This window comes from Mustela nivalis (genome assembly GCF_964662115.1).
Source record: "Mustela nivalis genome assembly, chromosome: 2".
In the NCBI taxonomy this organism is placed as follows: Eukaryota; Metazoa; Chordata; class Mammalia; order Carnivora; family Mustelidae; genus Mustela; species Mustela nivalis.
In genome coordinates, this window is record NC_139021.1 from 47,929,982 (window position 1) to 47,953,609 (window position 23,628).

Consider the following 23,628-nt stretch of genomic DNA (forward strand, 5'->3'; position numbering starts at 1 on the left):
ACACGCAAAAGATTGTGTCGTATGACGTTACGCCATACGTTACTTGAGCTATCACCTTTTCTCGAGGGTTACTTAGGCTAAAAGAACTTACTTATGATGTGACTAACATTTCAACATTTCAAAACTCAGTGAAAGCTTTAAAAGTAGCAGTTTTTCCCCCCATTTTATTTTATTTTATTATTAATTATTTTTATTAACATATAATGTATTATTATTATTTGCCCCAGGGGTACAGGTCTGCGAATCATCAGGCTTACACAATTCACAGCACTCACCAAAGCACATACCCTCCCCAATGTCCATAACCCCACCCCCTTCTCCCAACCCCCCTCCCCCCAGCAACCCTCGGTTTGTTTTGTGAGATTAAGAGTAAGTAGCAGTTTTGAATGCATTAAGTAGTTCATTTTTTCTCCAGGCACAAGATTTATTTCACCAATAACACTTCTAGTTAATAGCTGATGCTTTCCCAAAAGAGAGCTCATCAAGGGTTTCCATTACTGTTTTCATTTTAAAAGGCTTTAAAATCAGTGACTATTTTAGCCAATTTTCAAGGAATGTGGTTCAGGCTTAGTGAGAGGCTCTTGACAAAGCTTCTCCTGCTTTGTGGTCAGCTGCAGCCAGGAGACCAGAGCTCTGTGAGACCTGAAGGACGGGGGACACACCAGAGAGGTGCCTCCTAACTACTGGATTCCTTCCCTGCTGCCCAAGTTCCGGACTTAGAATGAATGTGTCCTAGTTGCTGGGCCACACATATCCAAACGACCCATACTCGAGGGCCCTCTGAGTAACAAATGTAGTTCTTTGAGCATCACCTTGACATTTTACTTCTGTCCTTTTATTCTTTTCCATTTTGCTTTATATTGTTTACTCTGAGAATTATTTTAAAAGCTTGAGCCACCAGCACCAGCTTAAAACCAGTCTTCTCAGGAACCTGGGTGGCTCAGTGGGTTAAGTCTCTTTGGCTCAGGTTATGATTTCAGGATCCTGGGATCAAGCCCCACATCAGGCTCTCTACTCAGCAGGGAGCCTGCTCCCCACCCCCATCCTGCCTGCCTCTGCCTACTTATGATCTCTCTCTATGTGTCAAATAAATAAATAAAATCTTTAGAAAAAAAAGAAAAAAAATCAATCTTCTCTCTTGGTTTCCTAGTACTCAGAGGATTTTGAGGGTTCTTGTGTGTATTTTTTTTTTAATTTTTAATTTTTTATAAACATATATTTTTATCCCCAGGGGTACAGGTCTGTGAATCGCCAGGTTTACACACTTCACAGTACTCACCAAAGCACATACCCTCCCCAATGTCCATAACCCCATCCCCCTTTTCCCAATCCCCCTCCCCCTAGCAACCCTCTGAGGGTTCTTAATTAAGAAAAGTTCACTATTTGGTAGTTCAGCTCCCTTTGCAGGATAGGCTCATTTTTCTCTCAGCAACCCTCAAGTCATATTTCAAATCTTCCTTCAAAATACGGTTCTTCTGGGCAAATCCATGAGTAATTGACTCATCACAGATATTGTGTTAATATAAAGGAAATGTCATAACTGAAAGAGCACGACCCTAGGCGTTGGGAGACTGGGCTGCAGTACTGGTTCTACAACTTGCTAGGGGTCCCTCATCTTGATTTGCTTGGTCTTCACTGGATTTCACTTTCCACACATCATTTATTTAAAATTTAGCAAGGTAAATGATATGTAATCAATATCTTGATATCTACTCAATACATAAAATACTATTTATCAAAAAGAGATATTTACCAGATATATAAAATATGCATATCATGCATATAATGCATATATGGATAATTATGAATGCAAAGATGAAATATATAAAACATAAGATAATATATAGTATAATTATAATTAATAATATAGTAATTATTATATATTATAAGATAAGATTATACAATTTCTACATAATAGAAAGGTTATATAATTTTCTTCTTATTACTTTTACATATTTTATTCTTGTATTTGCACAGCGTGTTGCGCTGGGTTCTAGACACCTGGTTTTCTCCCAGTCTTTCTATTTCAGTTGAATCATCCAGAAGGAAGGCTCTTCTAGCTGCAGGAGAGTTAGTGGAATACCAGAAACAAATGAGTGTGCTTAATTAATGCATGTTTAATTAATGCAACAGAGTACAATAATATTACATACATCCAATATTATAAGTTTTTCTAGTTTAAGACATACATATATATTTAATGTTCTTGTCATCTAGATACAGCTCAGCCTTGGAAACATAAAGATTCTTTAGGATAGGATGATGAAGGAGATGATATGATATGAAGGAGATGATATCCTTCGTTGGCTCATATAATTTTTTATGTTCACATCTTCACCACTCTTGTTCAACATAGTATTAGAAGTCCTAGCAACAGCAATCAGACAACAAAGAGAAATAAAAGGTATCCAAATTGGCAATGAAGAAGTCAAACTCTCTCTCTTCACAGATGACATGATACTTTATATGGAAAACCCAAAGACTCCACCCCCAAACTACTAGAACTCATACAGCAATTCAGTAATATGGCAGGATACAAAACCAATGTACAGAAATCAGTTGCTTTCTTATACACTAACAATGAAAATACAGAAAGGGAAATTAGAGAAACGATTCCATTTACTATTGCACCAAGAACCTTAAGATACCTGGGAATAAACCTAACCAAAGAGGTAAAGGATCTGTACTCGAGGAACTACAGAACACTCATGAAATGGAAGAAGACAGACAAAGATGGAAGACCATTCCATGCTCTTGGATCAGATGAACAAACATTGTTAAGATGTCTATACTGCTTAGAGCCATCTATACTTTTAATGCCATTCCGATCAAAATTCCACCGGTATGTTCACATCTTCAGATGAGAAAACTAAGGCCCAGAGAATTAAGCCGAGGCACGAGAGGCTCCTGCCTTTTCTCTGTATGCTTTGCTTTTACCAGGTCAAACTTTACGAAAGATAAATCGTTAGTGACAATCAAGGTGGCCTCATGGCAGCAGGACCCTTTGAAAGTTATTTTCCTAACAAAGATCCACAGTGGGGTTTCTTTCTAGGCCGGCCCTGGGGGTGGACCTGATCTGTCCTGGGTCCCTCTCCGCCCACCACCCCCAAGCTCCAGGGGGAAAAAACCGCTCAGCCCTACCTACAGTTCCTGGCCTATTGGCCCCTCTCCAGAGCAGAGAAGGCATGGGCTGTGGTGTGAGCACCAAGGTGGTCCCAGGGTCGCCTGTGCTGGCCCCGGTCAAGCAGGAGGGTCAAGGCCAGGGCAACTCCAGAGACGTAGGACCTGGGCCTGAGGCGGTGTCTGAGGCGGCTTGGAGGATGCAGGTGGCCCGCTTCCGTGCCAGGTTCGACCCCCGTGTCCTTGCCAGGTAAAGCGCCAGGTGAAGCAGTAGCAGAGGGAATGGCCTGGGACTGGGTTGAGGAAGATAAACCAAGCACCCATCAAGATGGCCTTAGCTTGATTAATGGCCCCAGCTTGATTAAACCTTAGACAGCCTTCTTTCAGATGACAGGTCCCTGATGTCCCTACTTCCTCCGTCTCTTTGAGATGTAAGTCTTCTACAAGCTAGGAATGTCTTTCCCCAAGGACTAGGGGGCCATCCTTCTGAAATGTAATCAGGAGGCCACTTTCTCCCAGTCTCTGTGGGAAGGCAGGAGCCCAACTTCCTCAAGCACTAATTAGCAAACACAGGTGGCTTCCTCACTCTACCAATCTCCCCTCCCTGCCCCGCCCCCCCCCCCCCCCCCACGGAGTTCCTCTAGGACTTTTATACTAGCTTGCCCAGTGCTGAGTACTTTCTTGCCTTTTGTTTCAACAGAGTTGAAGTCAGTCTCTCTCCCCTACTGCAATAGTTTTGACTCCAGTTGTAACAGTCTGGAATAAAGTCTTTTCCACTGTTTTTAGCAAGTGTTGGGACAAATTCTCTTTGACACCTCTGAGCAGGGAGGGCAGAGGATTAGGAAAATTCCAGACTGAAAGTAGAGGAGGAACAGGAGCAAGGAAGGGGAGGGAATCCTGAGCTCAGAGCTAGGGAAGGAGGAAGGCCTCCCAACCCCTCCAGGGTTGATGGAGCCTTGCCACAGATATGCTGGAGCTGGGGCCAAACAGGCATGTTTGTGAAGGATCTTTACCATATTCTTGAAAAGGAGACCATAAATCATGGAATAGAAACAAGTCTTTGAATCGGCCAGACCTGTGATCCACTCTTGTATCTTTTATCATGTGTGGTTGAGAGTGTTCCTTAGCCTTTCTCCTTCTTCAGTTTTTGCCTCAGTAAAGTGGGAATAATAATAATATCTACCCCATACAAATGTTGTGAGGATAATTGATGTAATACATGCAAATTGTGGTGAACAGTGCATGGCACAAGTCTGTATTGAGGTATTAGTACAGTATTTTTTATTGTCTTCTTAGGGCACACGTAAGACCTAGCTGACTTGGGGTGCCTCGGTGGCTCAGTGGGTTAAGCCTCTGCCTTTGGCTCAGGTCATGATACCAGTGTCCTGGGATCAAACGTGGCATTGGTATTGTTGGGCTCTCTACTCAGTGGGGAGCCTGCTTCCTCCTCTCTCTCTGCCTGCCTCTCTGCCTACTTGTGATCTCTGTCAAATAAATAAAAAAATATTTTTTTGAAAAAAAAAAAAAAAAAAAAAAAAAGACCTAGCTGATCCCTGTAAGAAATGAGCGAGGATGACAGGTTGGTTGGACCTGAAAACTACTTTCCTCAGAACATACCATATTGGCCATAAAGAGGAAGGAAATCATGAAGTCCTCTTCCACTCTGCAGGGCTTGGTGGGACACAGTGGTGGGTGGCTCATTTGGCTTCTCAGGGACATTCTTTTTTTTTTTTTTTTTTTTTTTAAGATTTTATTTATTTACTTATTTGATAGAGAGAGAGAGATGACAAGTAGACAGAGCAGCAGGCAGAGAGAGAGAGGGGAAGCAGGCTCCCTGCTGAGCCCCTATGCAGGGCTCAATCCCAGGACCTTGAAATCATGACTTGAGCCAAAGGCAGAGGCTTAACCCACTGAACCACCCAGGCGCCCCCTAGGGACATTTCTAGCCCTCAAATGATATGCTTATTTTACTGCAGTGCTGTGAACACTGCCACTTCCCAGCCTACTTGGGAACTTCTAATACAAGGAAACGTTTTGGATTAGTCCAGTAGCTGCTAAGCTTAGAGACAAAGTTGGCTGATCCAATTGAACATGAATCAGAATGGACATGGGATCTTATCATGACTGAATTGGTTAGATGGCATCTCTGGTTATCCACACCCAGAGAGAATGAGGTTGCTGTGGTCCAGTCTTATCTACTCTCATAATCTCCATCTGCAGGGTAGTCCTAGACCTTTAGAGTGTGAAGGGGTCAGAGAGGTGGAAGGTCACAACATTGTAAGGGCCCTAGTGACTAACTCAAGGCTCCTTACCTGATGAGGAGTTAAGTCCCAAAAGATTAACTGACTTGCCCAAGTTAGTGACAGAATTGAGTCTAGAATACAGTTATCTTTCTTCTTCCTTGTGATCCACTTAGAACTCTTGCAGAATAGAGACAATAGAATTTAAATCTGACTGTATGCCCTTTCTCGATTGCTTCTATCAAACAGGTTGTGATATTACTATTGTTTCTGGCTTTCATTTTTTTATACACGTTAAAAAAATTCCCGGTTTGTAGCAGCTGTAGTTAAAGTAATAATTTCAGTTTTGAGGGTGATGTAAAGTTGCACCACCTACAAAAGTAATGTTGAGGCTGCCCTGTTGGGCGGTGGGTAGGAGTGGAGCAGTGGAAGGGCAAGGAATGGCCGGGCCTTGTAAATGCCTTCTCTAATGCTTGGTTTGATCCTTAATGTTTTCAAAATATATGTGGTCATTTGGAAATAATATGTATTCAATGAGTGATTCTTTCATTCAACATTTATTGCTGTACCTTCTGTGCCAGATGCTGCAGAAGATATAGCCACTCAAATCATAAAAATAGTCACCGTCCATGGCCATCACGGGATCACAAGCAAGGCTGCAGTTATAGGAATTTGTTATGAGACATTGGTTATTCAATCTGAAACCATTTATTTCTACTACTCTACATTTTGGCTTAAAGCCTACTGTTCCCTTCAGTGCCAAATTACTATCCTTTTTTTTTTTCAAGTATTTGGTGTATGAAGGTCCCTTAGCAGTACTGAATAAAGCTCCTTTTCTTTAAACAAAAGAGTGTAGTTCCTCAGAGATGGTAACTCATCTGATAGCTGATGATTAATTTCATGAGCAAATGAATTTGCCTGCAGTTTTGAAGGCATAGTGATAAATTAGTATTTGCAAAGTGCTTTCATCTCCATTAAAGGTAAATGTAAATTTTGGCTAGTCTGCAAAGTAACAGAATTTGAAATGCCCGTGATTATCTTCAAAATCAACCTGAAAGTGCATGTGAATAAAAAAGCAAAGTTGGAAAGCGAAGGCGACAGAATCCACTTACGATGAGTAAATTGCTCTCTGTTTTGATAAAGTAATTGGCCAGAAAATTAAATGCACTGCATAGAACAAAGCTGTTTTCTGTAAGCTGGTACAGCCAAATGACACTTTTATTCAGGAAGCACAGGACTATAAGGAATAGATAGGTAGAGGGAAGAATTACTGGAAGAATAAACTTGCAAAAGAAGCAAGGCTATTTTCAGCACAGACTGAAGTTTGCATTTGAATCTCTGTTACTGAGTATGTAACTGAAAGCATTACCTTTCCCTACATACTCCCAGAGCTTGTTCCACTTGCTGGCATCCTTTCTGGGGAGAAGTTTTAACAAAGCGGAAGAGTAGCAAATTACAATGAAAGTAAGGCAACCTGGGTTCTCATCCTGACCGTAGAATTTAAACAACCAATCTACTAACCTGATCTTGAAATTTCTTCATTTGTCAAATGAGGGGTTGGAGTAAGTCATTTTCTAATATTCTTTCCAGCTGTAAAATCATGATTCTAAGTGGAGCACTTTCTCAACATTTCTTTTCTTTTCTTCTTTTTTTTTTCTTTAAGATTTTATTTATCGATTCAACACAGAGAGAGAGATCACAAATAGGCAGAGAGGCAGGCAGAGAGAGAAGAGGAAGCAGGCTCCCCACTGAGCAGAGAGCCCGATGCAGGGCTCAATTCCAGGACCCTGCGATCAGGACCTGAGCCAAAGGCAGAGGCTTAACCTACTGAGCCACCCAGGCCCCTTTCTCAACATTTCTTAAAAATAGAGGGTTGAACTTAATAGAATTCTCAAACTGACATAGGCGTTTACACAGATAATTCAAGTTTAAGATCACCAGTCTTTGAAAAGATCACCAGTCTTTGAAATCCCAGCTGACCTCCTGGCCTTTCTCAGAGAGAGAGAGAAAATAACTTTATGCATTGACATATATCCCATGTTAAAAGTCTGTTTCTTGTGTAGAAATTTCAAGTGCAGGAGGATAGCCGGGAGAAAACTGTGGCTGTAACACTGTCCCCACCTGATGTGTTTATTTTATCAGTGCTTGTCTATCAAGGTGCTGCTGTGGACGAGATAGGGCATGGGTACTCAATCGGTGAAACACCTTCGAAGGGGTTGGATTTAAATCCTATCCATTTCAACCATAATCTGTGTGACCTTGGAAAATCACTTAATTTTTGTTGTTCTTAATTTCTTTATCTGAAAAAGGGAGATAGTATTATGTTAGCCAATAGGGATATTGTCATTAGAATTTTTTTCAAAAAATAAATTTTCTGGCACACAATAAATGTATAATAAATGGTAGTTGCTGTTATTAAGTCTGTTGTCTTAATAGTTACCTTTCCACCAACTAGTTACTTTTATATCACTTACCTCCGTTTCAAAGAAGAATCTGGGGAGGCTTTCAAAAATAAGAAATACAATTAAGCAACAATGAGTAAGGGAGTCAGATGGGGGGATGTAAAGATAAAAAGAGATGATAGAAAGTACCAATTTCGGTAATTTTAAGAATCTTCCCTTCAGAGGATAACAGATTTGGCTTTTCTTCCCGACAGATACGACATCAAGGCTCTAATTGGGACAGGCAGTTTCAGCAAAGTCGTCAGGGCGGAGCAGAAGACCACCAAGAAACCTTTTGCAATAAAAGTGGTGGAAACCAGAGTGAGGGAAGGCCGGGAAGCATGTGAATCCGAGCTCACCATCCTGAGGCGGGTTAGACACCGCTACATTGTTCAGCTCGTGGAGATCTTTGAGGCCCAAGATCGAGTTTACATGGTGATGGAGTTGGCTACAGGAGGAGAGCTCTTGGACCGACTCATGACTCAGGGCTCCTTTACAGAGCAGGATGCGGTCAGAATTCTCCAGATGGTTGCTGATGGCATCAGGTATCTGCATGCCTTGAGAATAACTCACAGGGACCTAAAACCTGAAAATCTCTTATATTATCATCCAGGTGCTGAGTCGAAAATTTTAATTACAGATTTTGGTTTGGCACACTCTGGGAACAAAAGTGGAGACTGGACGATGAGGACATTCTGTGGGACCCCAGAGTACATAGCCCCCGAGATTTTGCTAAGGAAACCATATACCAGTGCAGTGGACATGTGGGCTCTTGGCGTAATCACATATGTTTTACTTAGCGGAGTCCTGCCTTTTGATGATGAAAGCCATACAAGACTTTACAGGAAGATTCTGAAGGGCAAATATAATTACACAGGAGAGGTAAGAAATAATTTCACTCCTATTGAGTTAGCCTAGTATAGTTTTTCAACCTCAGCACTATTGATATTTAGTTGACATTTAGGGCTGGATGAATCTTCTTTTTTTTTTAAACTTTGAACAAAAATAAGATTTAGTAATTTATTACTCACAAGTTCTGGAGGGTACATGTTATGCCTAGAGCCACACAGTGAGGTTGGTGAGGTTGTGGGGCAGGGGCGGGGCGGGAGAGACAGGATGGGTGATTCTTTACAGAGCCGGGGTGAGTTGGGGGGAAGGGTGTGGGAGTGGGGGTGTCCTGTGCATTGCAGGGTGTTTTGCTGCAGCCCTGGCCTCTACTCCACCTTCCATATGCTACTGGTAGATACTGGTAGGTGCTGGATATCTAGTAAATACACTAGATTCAACACCTTCCTCAAGTTGTGCTAACAAAAATTGTCTCCAAACATTGTTAAATGTCCCCTGCGGGGCATAATCACCCCTGGCTGAGAGCCATTGGTCTCAAGGTAGCAAGAGCCTGTGTTACTGAGTTGTCTGTGGTTAGCACATGACATTGATAAGTAGACCAGGGAGTTTGTAGTTTTTCTTACATCAGTTGAGTAGACTGGTGTGTACTCAGAAGCTCAGCATGACGCTTGGGTGTCTGGTGAGAGATTTTCTTCCTTGAGTCTAGATGATCCAAGCCCTTTCTATAATATAATGTTTCCTTAGTGAAATGTTTAACCTCATAGCTTGTGCAAAATATTTATCCATTGTTTAAACTTGGAACTCCCAATGTTTATGAACGTGTTCACTTCCTGTTGTTTTTGGGTAGAGAAGGAAAGTTGTTGATGCTTATGTGTAGGAAGCTTGACAAAAGGGGAAATTCATTTCATGTTCAGCAAGTGATCAAATATATGTTCAACTACGAAAGGTTCTTTTTGTCATGAAGGAAAATAGCTTCTTAAGGGATAACATCTATATGTAAGTATCTTAAGCAAAATCAGAAGCTAGATAACTAATTTAAATATTGTATTTTCCATACTTTGACAGAGCTTTAATATCTTATCGTATATATGTACATTTTTTAAAAAAACTCATCTAAACTGGTATTTGAGACCTAAGACTTACATGAGAAAGTAGGAAAGGGTGGGGAGGATTCACAGACAATGTAGTACCACTGACTAGTAGAAGTTTAAAAGATGTCTAGCCTCACTAATAACCAAAAAATACAAATGAAAACAAACTTCAGTCAAGATAAAAAAAAAAACCATTTCAACTCTACTCATTGCTGTTAAGCGATCAACCATCTCATTCATTGTTGGTAGAGGGCAAATTTTACAGATTTCTTGGAATGCATTTTGAAAATATGCACCTAGAACTTTTAAAAGTTTATATATTTTGTTCTGGTAATTCCTCTTCTAAGAATCTAATGAGATAATACCAGATCCAGCAAAGGTTTCAGTATAAAGATGTTCATCTGAGCTATAGTTATACAAGTGGAAAATTGGAAAAAAAAAAAAAAACCCTAAAAGAAAGTTTGAATAAATTATGGGACATCCATATAATAGAGTGATAGTCCCTAAATTATGCATGCTTAAAAAACTGTACGGACTTTGGAAAATGTTCACAGTATGTTACCAAGTGAGAATAAAAAGGCAGAATACAAGTTGTATAGAGCATGATCACAATCATGTGGAAAAATGTATGCAGGGGAAAAAAAAGCTTAAAAGAAATACACTAAAATGTTAACAGAACTTATTCCTGGTTTGGGAATTATGGCTCTTTTTTTTTTTCTTTATAATTCGAGTATCTTTCTGTTTCTGTTGTTCTTTTGTTTACAAAGAATACATATTTCAGTTTTGGTTATAGCTTGGTGACTCTTCTATTCTACATGATGTTGGGAGGAGCTGCGGTCATTGGGGTTTGACTGGGATAGAATGTCCATAATGATCCCTCAAATAGCTGACATCTTGGTGGGGATGGCTGGAAACCTGGAGTCAATTAGGTCACTGAAACCTTTATTCACCCTCTTCTCTCTATGCTTCACAGGGCCTTCTCTTCACGAGGGTTTCTCCATGGCGTCTTCCCAGCAGGGTGGTCAGACTTTTTACATGGTAGTTTAGGCCTTCCAAAAAGGAGTATTCCAAGAGGGAAACAGTGGAAGTTGCCAGTGCTTTTCAAGGCTGGGGTTGGACATTGCACAGCATTACCTCTGCCTCATTCTGTCATGAGTTCTGTGAGTCTTAGGGTAGCCCAGATTCAAGGTGGAAAGAGATCATACACAGTCTGACTACGGGGGGGGGGTGGTTTATTGGGTCAAGTTTGAACTAGATATCACGATTACTTTTTCAATGTGCAAAAATAATAAGCAGAATGCTGTTTTAAAAGTCCTTTCCATCAGGTTTAATTCAGAGGGTTTCTAGGATTGGATTCCCCCAAAATGAGAAGACAATTCATGTTCAAGTGACTTAGTAAGGGTAGACTCCCAGGAAGACAGGTAAGGGAGGTGGGCAAAGAGGGCCAGGAAGATGAGGAGGCCAGAGCCCTAAAGGTAAGCCTCATCTTGCAGGGAAGGATTCTTCAGCATTCTTCCAACCTGAGGCAGGCAAGCTGGGATTTCACACCTATCACTCTTTGTTAGTCAATGGGTGATGATGGCAGGGAGCTGGTGGTAAATTTTTACATTCTCTAGGGATCAAAGGCAAGTGGCTCCAGGAGCCCCAGGGTGGTCACTGAGAAAAACAACAACAACAACAAGGCTTTTAGAAGGAAAACAACTCCCAAGGAAGGGGGTGTGTGTACATACAGAAAAGAGGGGCTAGGGTCTGGATGGAGCATTTGCATTGTCTCCATGGTGGCAATCTCTACTTCTTGAGGACGTGACTATTTGTAACTTCAGACAACATGCAACAGAGTAGGATTGCGGCTGCTTGTAATACTCGGTTAATAACCCCTTGGCTTTCTTTCCTGTGTTTGTCAGGCACCCATGTCTATCATATTCATATTCTCTTATAATATTACAAAAGGTCTTAGCCATCTCAAGCTGCCATAGCAAAATACCACAGACTGGCTGACTTAATAGATATTTATTTCTCATAGTTCTAAGGGCTGAGAAGTCCAAAATCAAGATGCTAACAAGGTAGGTTTCATTATGAGGCCTCTTGTCTTGGTTTGTAGGCAGTTGCCATCTCATGGTGTGCTCTTGTGACTTACTTTTCGTGTGTGTGTGTGTGGGGGGGGGAGAGATGGGGTAGAAAGAGGCAGAGAGGGAGAAAGGGAGGGAACTCTGGTGTCTTCCTTAAAAGTTCACTAATCCCATCAGATCAGGACCCCTCCCTTATGACTCATTTAAAAACTTAATTACTTCTTTGGAGGCCTCATCTCTAACTATAATGATACTAGGGATTAGGGCTTCAACATATGAATTTCAGAGGGACACAAACATTCAGTCCATAATGTCAGGGTAACAGACTGATAGACTTAGAAAAGCCTATCATCATGTTCTCTCAGTCATATTATTGTATACCTGACATTTATTAACAAGCATACTAATTTGTAAATGCACCAATTTTATTTAAATACTGGGGTGACCATCAATTCTGGAAGCATAGGTGTGGTAGATAGAATACCAGCCGCCCCCCCCCCCCCCAAATGTCCCGACCCTAATACCCAGAATCTGTAGATGGGCCACCTTACATGCAAAAAAGAATTTGCAGATGTGACTAAACTAAGGATTTTGAGATGAAGAGATTATCCTGGATTATCTGGATGAACCCAGTGTGATCACTAGGGCCCTTACAGTAGGTAGGCGGGAGACTCAAAAGTAGAGGAGATGTGATGAAGGGAATGTAGATTGGAATGATTTGCTTTGGAGATGGAGGAAGGGGCCATGCACCATGGAACATGTGCAATCTCTAGAAATGGGAAAAGGCAAGGAAAGAACCTTCCCCTGGAGCCGTTAAGAGGCAGCGCCGCTGATACCTGATTCTAGCTTGTTAGACCCATTTTGACCTGCAGAACTGTCAGATAAATGTGGGTTCTTTTTTGTTTGTTTTTTCTTGAAGACTTTATTTATGTATTTGTCAGAGAGAGAGAGAGTGAGCACAAGCAGGGGGCGTGGCAGGTAGAGGGAGAGGAAGGCTCCCGACCGAGCCAGGAGCCCGATGAGGAGCTCGATCCCAGGATCCCAGGATTATGACCTGAGCCGAAGGCAGGCATTTAACCAACTGATCCACCCAGGGATCCCACTGTGGGTTGTTTATGAAAGTTCTTTTGTCTATAATTAAAATTCCAAGTATGACACATAGTGTAAATCACTTCTTTTCTCTAGAAGTCAGGTGAAGAAGTGCAATAAATGGGACAAAACTTCCAGAGATTTAAGATTTAAGATTTAAGATCTCTTATGATGAAGAGGAATGATGTTTATTATTTATAGAAAATATTTTGTAGACGCCTGGCAGGTATATACTCTGACTTCAACTATGTATAAGCAAAAAAAATTAGCTATAATATTAACGTTTACTTCTTCTTGATTTTGATGTGAAATATATTACTTTTCACGGAGCTTTAATGACCATTCCACTTGTGTTATTCTTTCCTTTTTCTGAATAGTATTTAGGATTATAATAAATTTCTTTTGTTTTGACATTCAATCTGTATGTCAACTTTCTAAGACATTGTTGGCTCTTTGAAGGCTAGGACTGTATCATATTTTCCCCCTTATATCCAATAAGATTTCATGAAAAGTTAAGTATATAGAATGCATTTAAGAAAAAGAATTGCTTTTAAAAAATTAAGAGATTCTGGTTTATAACTGCATGAATAAATGTAGCTCAACTATAATTGCACTGAGCATAGAATACAAATTTTAATTTATAGTAAGGTAGACTTTATTTATTTATTTATTTTTATTTTATTTTGGTTTTTAATTTAGATACAATTTAAATTTGAATTCAATTAATTACATATAATGAATTATCAGTTTCAGAGGTAGAAGCCTTATATTATACCCATTATTTAATTATATCAGGTGCCCTTCTTAATGTCCATCACAGAGTTACCCCATCCCTCCACCCAACTCCCCTCCAGCAACCCTTAGATTGTTTCCTATGATTGAGTCTCTTATCATTTGTCTATCTCTGATTTTATCTTCTTTTATTTATTTCTCTCTTCTTCTATGATCCTTTTTTATTTCTTAAATCCACATATCAGTGAGATCATATGACAATTGTTTTTCTCTGATTGACTTATTTTGCTTAGCCTGATACCCTCTAGTCCCATCCATGTTGTTGCAAATGGAAAGATTTCATTTTTTTGGTGGCTGAGTAGTATTCCATTATATAAATAAACCACATCTTCTTCTTTTTTTTTTTTTTTTAAAGATTTTAATTATTTATTTGGCAGACAGATCACAAGTAGGCAGAGAGGCAGGCAGAGAGAGAGGGGGAAGCAGGCTCCCTGCTGAGCAGACCCCGATGCGGGACTCAATCCCAGGACCCTGAAATCATGACCTGAGCTGAAGGCAGAGGCTTTGACCCACTGAGCCACCCAGGTGCCCCATAAACCACATCTTCTTTATCCATTCATCTGTTGATGGACATTTGGGCTCTTTCCATAACTTGGTTATTGTGGACATTGTTGCTATAAATGCTGGGGTTCAGATGCCCCTTTGGATTACTACATTTGTTATCTTTGGTGAGTAAGGTGGATTTTAGGTAACTAATAACTTCCATTGTTAAATTTATTAGATTCATTCTGGAATGTTAGGGTGGTTTGGCAGGGTACATTTACTCTACTCACTGGGCTTTGCAGAGTAGGGGTAGGAGTTCCCCTTTCTGGTTGTTTCCTACAATGCCTGAGAGGCAACCAGGCTAGAAAGACACAGCACATGGTGAAGAAAAAAGAAACCCTGTGTCTACTGGATGAAGGAGGCCTTTACTTATCTTTTTGATTACTAATACCATCATGATGTGTTTTCAGCTTGGTGGCAGGGTTCATGCTGGAGAGAGTAAGACTCCTCCATCGTTTCTCCCAGAGACTGTTGGAAAGCATCCGTAGGAGGTCTCCACTTTCCTTCTTATCTGGCCTTCCTACAGCCAGGAATCATGCTTAGCTCTGGGAACACCCCCGTGAGAATGTTCAGTGTTCCTGCTCTGTGGGCTCAAGTAATCTTGTCTGAGAGACCAGGTTGTTGTCGTCATTGTCTCCTTCTTCCTCCCCTTCCCTTCTCCTCCTTCCTTCTCAGATTTATTTATTTATTTGAATGAGAGAGAGAGAGAGAGAGAGAGAGAACGAACAGGGGTGAGAGGACAAGGAAAAAAGAGTCTCAAACAGACTCCCTGCTGAGCATGGAGCCTGATGCGGGGCTCAATCTCACACCCCTGAGATCATGATCTGAGCCAAAATCAAGAGCCATCCAGGTACCTGAGCATTCTTATGTATCTCTTCAAACGTAAGTGCTTTGATACATGTAGGAACAAAGGTGGAAAGTCTATGGAACAAGGGAAGATAGCCTCTTACTGGTTAGGAAATTTGGGTCAGCTTTCATGAAGAAGAGGACATTTGTGCTGTGTCTTGGAGGAGGGGTAAGAGTTTCTGAAAGGGGGGGGCGTGTGGGTGGCTCCGTGGGTTAGAGCCTCTGCCTTAGGCTCAGGTCATGATCTCCCGGTCCTGGGATCCAGCCCTGCTTTCTCCTCCCTCTCTCTCTGACTGCCTCTCTGCCTACTTGTGATCTCTGCCTGTCAAATAAATAAGTAAAAAATCTTTAAAAAAATACTAAGGAAAAAAAAAGAGTTTCCAAAAGGGAGATGGGCACATTCCCAGTAGAACAACATATGCAAAAACACATAAAAGGGATATGTTGCATAGTAGTAAAAAACAAGAATTTTGGAGCATTATGTGTAGGTGAGTGTATAGTTATGTAGATATTTTGTAAAGGAGTGCTGTGTCCTGGTTAAAGGGCACGATCTGGAGCAATGCTGGCTGGATCCTTTCGTGGCTCTGCCACTTACTAACTGTGTAACTTTGGGCATGTTTCTTAATTTCTCTGTATCTAAGTTCCTTCATCTGTGAAACAGTAATAATGATAGTGTTTACTTAACAGGTTGTTGTGAAGATCAAATGAGCTAAAAGATGTCACGTGCTTAGAATAGTTCACATATTAATACATAGGGCTATGTATGTGTTAGCTCTTTCTGTTGGGAAACAGTGGGAATACAAGTTTGACTTTTGTTTAAATAACTATTATAGATAAAAGTATATAAATATATTATTACAATGCCAAGTATACCTTTTTTCATCCTTTAAATGGGATGGTGAGATAAGTGAGGTATTAACATTTTAATGCTAGTAAAAATTACACATTCTTGCCCATGAGTTGGAAATCATGTATTACTGTCCAATTATATTGCACTCTATCACAGTAATCTTTTTTTGATGTGAAAAAAGTTGATAATAAAGTGAGTCTTATAGCCATATTAGCCAGCCAGCAAAGATAAACACTGGTATTAAAAAATATTCTTTTGGGCAACTGGGTGGCTCAGTGGGTTAAAGCCTCTGCCTTCAGCCCAGGTCACAATCCCAGGGTCCTGGGATTGAGCCCCGCATCAGGCTCTCTGCTCAGTGGGGAGTCTGCTTCCTCCTCTCTCTCTGCCTGCCTCTCTGCCTGCTTGTGATTTTTGTCTGCCATATAAATAAATAAAATCTTAAAAAAAAACATATTTTTAAAAAATCCCACATGGAAAAAAAATGAAAAAAAATTCCATATAGATATTGATAGAAAATGGTCCCCATGTTCTTAGATTCACCTGTGATTGCCGTACTGGTAGGAAAAATTTACTGATGCACTCCCTGAGAAGGAATAGATCTAATTAATTTTATTCACCAGCTATGACCCCAATTTTCTTTCTGTATCCTTATCTCCATTAATTTCTCTTATTTTTTCTTTGCTCTATTTCTTTTTCATTCAGGTTATTAAGTAGGAAAAAGGGAAAAGAGAGCAGAAGATCTGGTTCCCTAATTCCCTTTTATTCTCTTTCCATCATGACTAGAATTTCAGTAATGAAATGAACCACATTTTAGTTAGGTCATATTTCTCTTAACTTGGTTCCCATTCCTGTGATTTAGTTCTTAAAACACTTATGCTCACAAAAATGTGGTGCTCAACTTTTTCAGTGATATTTTTACTTTAAAAGTTTTACAGAAAATAATTTTAATGGCTATAAAATCTCTCATAATGTATTTCATTTTCTGCTTATCACTTTCTTCATCTCTTCTCTGACTTAAATTGTGTAAGTATATACTGTCTTACTTACCTTTAACTCAAGCACACTGAGTGCTTCTTGGAATTGAGACCACATGCATTTCACTTTGGCTACGTTGATGTTACCTTTGGTGTAAGGAATAGTGATTAGGGTGGAAAGTAGTTATCTATTTTCTTGATTATGTTGCACTTTTGGACCTTGATATCATCAGTAGAATTCATGGAGTTGAAGAGAAAAGAACTATTTGTGTAAAGCTCTTGCTAATGGAGAAATATCTAATTTTAATGTTATGCTTACATTGTTTATGTTCTGGCTTATAGGGTTTATAATAGGAACTAGTTCTAATATATATTATATATGGTGGGTTTCAAAGGCCAATTGAATTTTTTGTTGCTCTTATGTTCTTCTTCTTCTACTACTTTTTATTTGTTAATTTTTAAAAAATTACTTTATTTATTTATTTGACAAACAGAAAGATCACAAGTAGGCAGATAGGCAGGCAGAGAAAGGGAAGCAGGCTCCCTGCTGAGCAGTGAGCCTGATGTGAGGCTCAATCCCAGGACCCTGGGATCATGACCTGAGCCAAAGGCAGAGGCTTTAACCCACTGAACCACCCAGGCACCCCATTTGTTAATTTTTTTGAAGAATATCGAACACATCTCTTTTTAACCTTGAGTGCTTTGAAATATGATAGGTACACAAAAAAATTAGGTTTTGTCCCATCCTCTTTAAATTTCAGTGTTTTCCTTATAAGAAAAACTGGAAGCATCATTTCTCTCATGTCAAGAACTCCTTAGCTCACAAAAATATTCTCTTTATGAGCCTGGTATGTGATTAATTGGTTCTTTTACCATTTTTTAATTTGATGTTACCTGTAATAAACTTGTATGTATCTCCTGACTTTTCCCAGGTTTTACAAATGCCCCAATGGATATTGCATTCGGACATAATTAGCTTTGTCTTTGAACAATTTCAGCTTTGGCAAAGATAAAACAACTTAAAGTCTGCTCTTAGATTGGGAAGAAAACATTTTAAATTTTAAATATTTATAACATAATGATGTACAGAATCTCCTGCTTTCTGATAGAAGGAAGAGTGATTATCCCGGTCTCAAGTAATAAAGTTATAGAGAGTTCATTGGTACTTTGGGGGCACATTTACATAAAATTTCATTGCAGAGCTTAAGTGAAGTCCTACCAAGGCCCTACACTAAAGTTCAAGGGAAGAGAAATGCTAGTCAGAGAACTGTCATCAGTAGAAGTTTTGTTGTTTGTTTTTGTTTTCTGTTGTTGTTGTTGTTTTAAGATTCAATTCATTTATTTTAAAGAGAGAGAGGGTGAGCAGGGGAAGGAGCAGAGGAGGGGGAGGGAGATAATCTCTCGCAGACACTGGGCTGATTGCAGAGCCCTACACGGGGCTTGATACCAGGACCCTGAGATCATGACCAGAGCTGAAACCAAGAATTGGATGCTTAACCAAATGAGCCACCCAGGTGCCCCTAGTAGAAGTTTTATGATAAATGCTACTATTTGAAAATTTAAGAAAAATTTTTATTTATTTAATTTTTTAAATAAACTCTACACCCAGTGGGGGGCTTGAACTCACCATCTCGAGAGCAAGTGTCACATACTCTTCTGACAAAGCCAGCTGGTGCTCCTAAAAGCTACTATTTTTAAGGAGATAAATGCTACTTAGAGTGCTCTTAGCCCAAGAATTTGAATGATAGCTTATCCATTAACTTAAAAATAGATATTTGTAGTTTTCTGAAAACTCTATAATTAAATCCATCAATAATTATTACCCTGTATTTCAGTAAGCTCTATATTTAGCAAATTTTAACATTAATTATGATCCTTAAAATTTGAGATGCTGCATCTAGAATTTTAGGAACTATGTATATTCTGTGTGTGCTTTTGTGTGTGTTTGTAGTATCTAGCTTCCTTTTTTTTTTTTTTTTAGGATTTTATTTATTTATTTATTTATTTATTTAAAAGATATTTATTTATTTATTTGATAGAGATCACAAGTAGGCAGAGAGGCAGGCAGAGAGAGAGGAAGGTAAGCAGGCTCCCTGCTGAACAGAGAACCCGATGTGGGGCTTGATCTCAGGACCCTGGGATCACGACCCGAGCCGAAGGCAGAGGCTTTAACCCACTGAGCCACCCAGGCGCCCCTATTTATTTATTTGATGTACAGAGATCACAAGCAGGCAGAGAGGCAGGCGGGGGATGGGGGAAGCAGGCTCCCTGCTGAGCAGAGAGCCCAAAGAGGGTTTGATGCCAGTACCCTGGGATCATGACCTGAGCCTAAGGCAGAGGCTTTAATCCACTGAGCCATACAGGCTCCCCTAGTGCTACCTTTTTTTTTTTTTTTTTTTTTTGGAAGTTTGAAGTTTTTATTTAAATTCCAGTTAGTTAAAATATAGTGTAACAGGGGCGCCTGGTGGCTCAGTGGGTTAAAGCCTCTGCCTTCAGCTCAGGTCATGATCCCGGGGTCCTGGAATCCAGCCCCGCACCGGGTGGGCTCTCTGCTCCGCGGGGAGCCGGCTTCCTCCTCTCTCTCTGCCTGTCTCTCTGCCTACTTGTGATCTCTGTCAAATAAATAAATAAAATTTTTTTAAAAAATACAGTGTAACATTAGTTTCAGTGCTAGAATTTAGTGATACATCATTTACATATAGCACCCACTGTTCATCACCAGTGTCCACCTTAATGCCCATCACCCACTTCGCCCATCCCCCATCCTCCCTCCATCAACCCTCCGTTTGTTCCCTACAGTTAAGAGTCTGTTTCATGATTTGCCTCTTCTTTTCTCTTCCCCAATGTTCATCTGTCTTGTTTCTTAAATTCTACATATGAATGAAAAATTACGTGGTATTTGTCTTTGTCTGGCTAACTTATTTTGCTTAACATAATACACTCTAGCTCCATCAACACCATTGCAAATGGCAAGAGTTCATTCTTTTTGATTTCTGAGTATTATTTCATTGTATACATATACTACCTCTTCATTGGTCAGTGGACCCTTGGGCTCTTTCCAAAATTTGGCTCTTGTTGATAATGCTATTATAAACGTTGGGTGCATGTATCCTTTCAAATCAGCTTTTTTGTAACCTTTGGGTAAATACTTAGTAGTGCAATTGCTGGATTGGAGAGTAGTTCTATTTTTAACTTTTTGAGGAAGCTCCATAGTGTTTCCCAAAGTGGTTGCACCAGCTTGCATTCTCAAGAACAGTGTAAGGGGTTCCCCTTTCTCCACATTCTTGCTAGCATCTGTTGTTTCTTGGGTTGTTAATTTTAGCCATTCTGACAGGTGTGAGGTGATGTCTTATTGTAGTTTTCATTTGTATTCTCCTGATGATCAGTGATGTTGAGCATCTTTTCATGTGTTCGTTAGCCATTTGTATTTCTGGCTACCTTTCTTCTTATTTGGTTCATTACCTCTGAACTCAGAACATTGTTTTGAGGACACACATTTATCATGACAATAGTAAGTGGACTCAATATGAGAAGTTTTAGGTAATTTTCATCTTCCAGTCCTCTGAATATAGTAGGTGGATATGTCCACAAAAGAACTGAAGGAGTTTCATTGTGGTTTAATAGTAAAAGAACAAGAGCAATTAAAGCTTACCCTATATTTTATATTTTGAAAACCATTTTTCACATACTTGATCTAATTTGGTTCCAATAGCGATCTTCTGAAAGAGGTATGATGCCCCTTTTTTTTTTTTTTTTTTTGATGAAGAAACTGAGAATATTTAGAGCTGTATAGGACTGGGCAGCCTTGTAATCCAGATCCACTCACATCACTCCCAGTCTTTCTTCACATTAAGATGGGGTAACCAGCTTACTGATGGCAGTGTCTCTTTGAGACTGCTGAGAAAAGCTGAACAGAGGAATTTTCAAGGTAAAGAGTGGGAATGGCAACGTGGATGCCCAAACTGGTGAAGGGACTGAATAATATCATCAAGTGAGATTTGATTCATGATATGAACTTGATTGAATGTGTAACCTCCAAATCATTTTTAAATTTTTTTTAAGTAATCTCTATGCTCAGTGTGGGACTCGAACTCACAACTCCGTGATCAAGAATCGGATACTCTACTGACTGAGTCAGCCAGATGCCCTTTTAAATCGTTTTTTTTTTTTTTTTTGATCATATACCTCTTTTTTTTTTTAAGATTTATTTATTTATTTGACAGAGAGAGATTACAAGTAGGCAGAGAGGCAGGCAGAGAGAGAGAGGAGGAAGCAGGCTCCCTGCTGAGCAGAGAGCCCGATGCAGGACTCGATCCCAGGACCCTGAGATCATGACCTGAGCCGAAGGCAGCAGCTTAACCCACTGAGCCACCCAGGCACCCTGATCATATACCTCTATTAGTCAAAAAATTATGAGCATGCACACTCAATTCGTATTCCTTTATAGAATACATACATATAGTATATTAATTTATTTTATACTTGATACAACATAGACAAAAATAAATTTTAGATTAAGAAGGTAAAAATAAATAGTTCTGACATTTTTTCCTAAACCTGTCATTTTCTACTGTGTAATATATAATTGACTTCTAGGTACTCTCCAGTTGTTCTTTATGGCTCAGGAATCCTGTAATTTCTAACCCATGTTGAAATAATGCACTTTGGCTGAAGAACTTTTTTTCTATGTTACCTTTTTTTTCTGCAACCGCATTTTAAATATAAATTCATTTGGGGGTCTTCTTAATGAGCTCTTCATAAATCTCATTACACATATTTTATGTTTTCCAGAAAGATTCACTTGCTTGTCTTATAATGCTCCATTAGAGACATCTAGCTTAACCTTGAGCCTAGATAAATGTGTCTAGATCCAGAGCCAAATAGATGTCTAGCCAAAGCAAAGGATATGCCATTGTGAGTGTCAGCCACTGACGTACTTTGTCTAGACATGTGGTGTTTACATTTTATTTTCCCTGTGTTTTGAGTATTTGGCAAATGTGCTCATTTATTTCATGCATTTTATTTTGGGGAAAAGTATTTCTCAGCTCTCATTTGCCTAAATAGGCTGAAGGAACAAAAAAGAGCAATTCTTTTACTGGTTTCTTTTGATTCAAATTCTAGGTTAATAGACTGTTAAGAGATCGGAGAATGTGACATCTGAATTGAGTCTGATTTTTCCTGACACAAGGACAAAGACAATAGGTTGTAAGGATTTCCTTATCTTTCTTGGGAAAGGCAACTTTTTAAAAACACATGTCAACCAGAAAATGTTTGAGATACAACAAATGTACTGGTAATTTTGTCAATGTTTCTGCTTTGTAGATGACAAAGGATACAGAACTACAGTTTTGTTTTGTTTGGTCTATGGTATGTGTTGATAGATAATGCAGAAAACAAGTGTAAAGCAACAGCTCTCTTGTCTCCATCCTCACAAAAGTCACTATGAATTGCTCTTATTGTACTTAAAATATGTGCAAAAGCTGTAAATGTCACCAGAACAAATCCCTGAAACATCAAGTAGCTGGTATACACATTGCACCCTGCAGTATCTCTGTTCCATGCTGAATCCCACTTGGAGCTACCTGATGGGGAGTGTATTGAGGATCTGCACAGCAGGAGGAGTCTTCCCTGAAGGGCCATTTTGTTCTGCCTTTTCTTTCTGGAGGCTGGGAGATGGAAGCATCCTAAGTATGGAGTAAGCTTTCAAAGGGAAAGAAAATTTGATGATTTCTCAATCCATTCCACTTTCTGCTCTAGCTGATTCTTGGAGTTTTGGAAACTCTAGGAGATGACCAGAGTGTGGTAAATACTAACCCAAGGCTGGTGTACTTCATAGACGACAGCTGCTTTGCCTTGTCCAGCCCACATAAATGTGATGTGGGACTCACATTGCTAATTGAAGCACACTGGACAGATTTCTGGAAAGGAAGTTTCCTTCACTGAACAGAGAATTTGGAAGACAATTTGTGTTTGGCTCTTCCTTTTAGCAAATAGATTTTTTTTTTTTGGCTTTCTCAAAAGTAGATTTTCAGGTTCCCAATAATATATATAATGATATAGCATTTAACTTGCTTATTTGAAAAAGTCTTCCAGGTTTGATATGTGTTAATCATGTAACTCAGAAGATGATGCTCTATGTGTGTTTGTGTATTTTTATTTTATTAATGTTGTTCTATTTTATCTATTTTTTCTTCCTAGCCTTGGCCGAATATTTCCCACTTGGCGAAGGACTTCATAGACAAATTGCTGATGTTCGAGGCTGGTCATCGCATGTCAGCGGGGCAGGCCCTGGATCATCCCTGGGTGATCACCAGGGCTGCCGGGTCTTCCATGAAGAATCTTCAGAGGGTCATATCCAGGAACCTCATGCGGAGGGCGTCTCTCCTCTCCCAGAGTCCTGAGTCTGCGCAGTCTTCTAGGTCGCGTTCTTATCACAAATCGAAGCACATACGGAACATGAGAAACGTAAGGGTAGAGGAATCATCACTGTCTGCACTTTTGGGAACAGATAACCTTCAAAACCACTTTAACCAATTTTAAGGCAGATCAACACGGATAGCATTAGGTCAGTAGGGACCATTCGATCAGGATTAAAGCACCTAAGAGAGCTCCGTGGACCTGGGAACATGTGGTTATTGTTGGAAAAGGTAGACCTTCATTTTAAACACCTTTTGTCTGTAATGTTTCCTATGTCTGTATTTATTCCCCAAAATATACTTCTGTGAAA

The 23,628-nt window shown here is 39.8% G+C and overlaps 1 protein-coding gene across 1 annotated transcript; it reads left to right on the forward strand.

Annotated features, from left to right (window-relative positions):
• Nucleotides 1-3,185: 3,185 nt before the first annotated feature.
• PSKH2 (protein serine kinase H2) lies at nt 3,186-23,441 on the forward strand (the record flags this gene model as incomplete). The annotated part of the gene is made up of 3 exons (XM_082719965.1): nt 3,186-3,370; nt 8,017-8,683; nt 23,100-23,441. The coding sequence occupies 3 exons, from the start codon at nt 3,186-3,188 to the stop codon at nt 23,439-23,441; spliced, it is 1,194 nt and encodes a 397-aa protein (XP_082576091.1).
• Nucleotides 23,442-23,628: the final 187 nt, after the last annotated feature.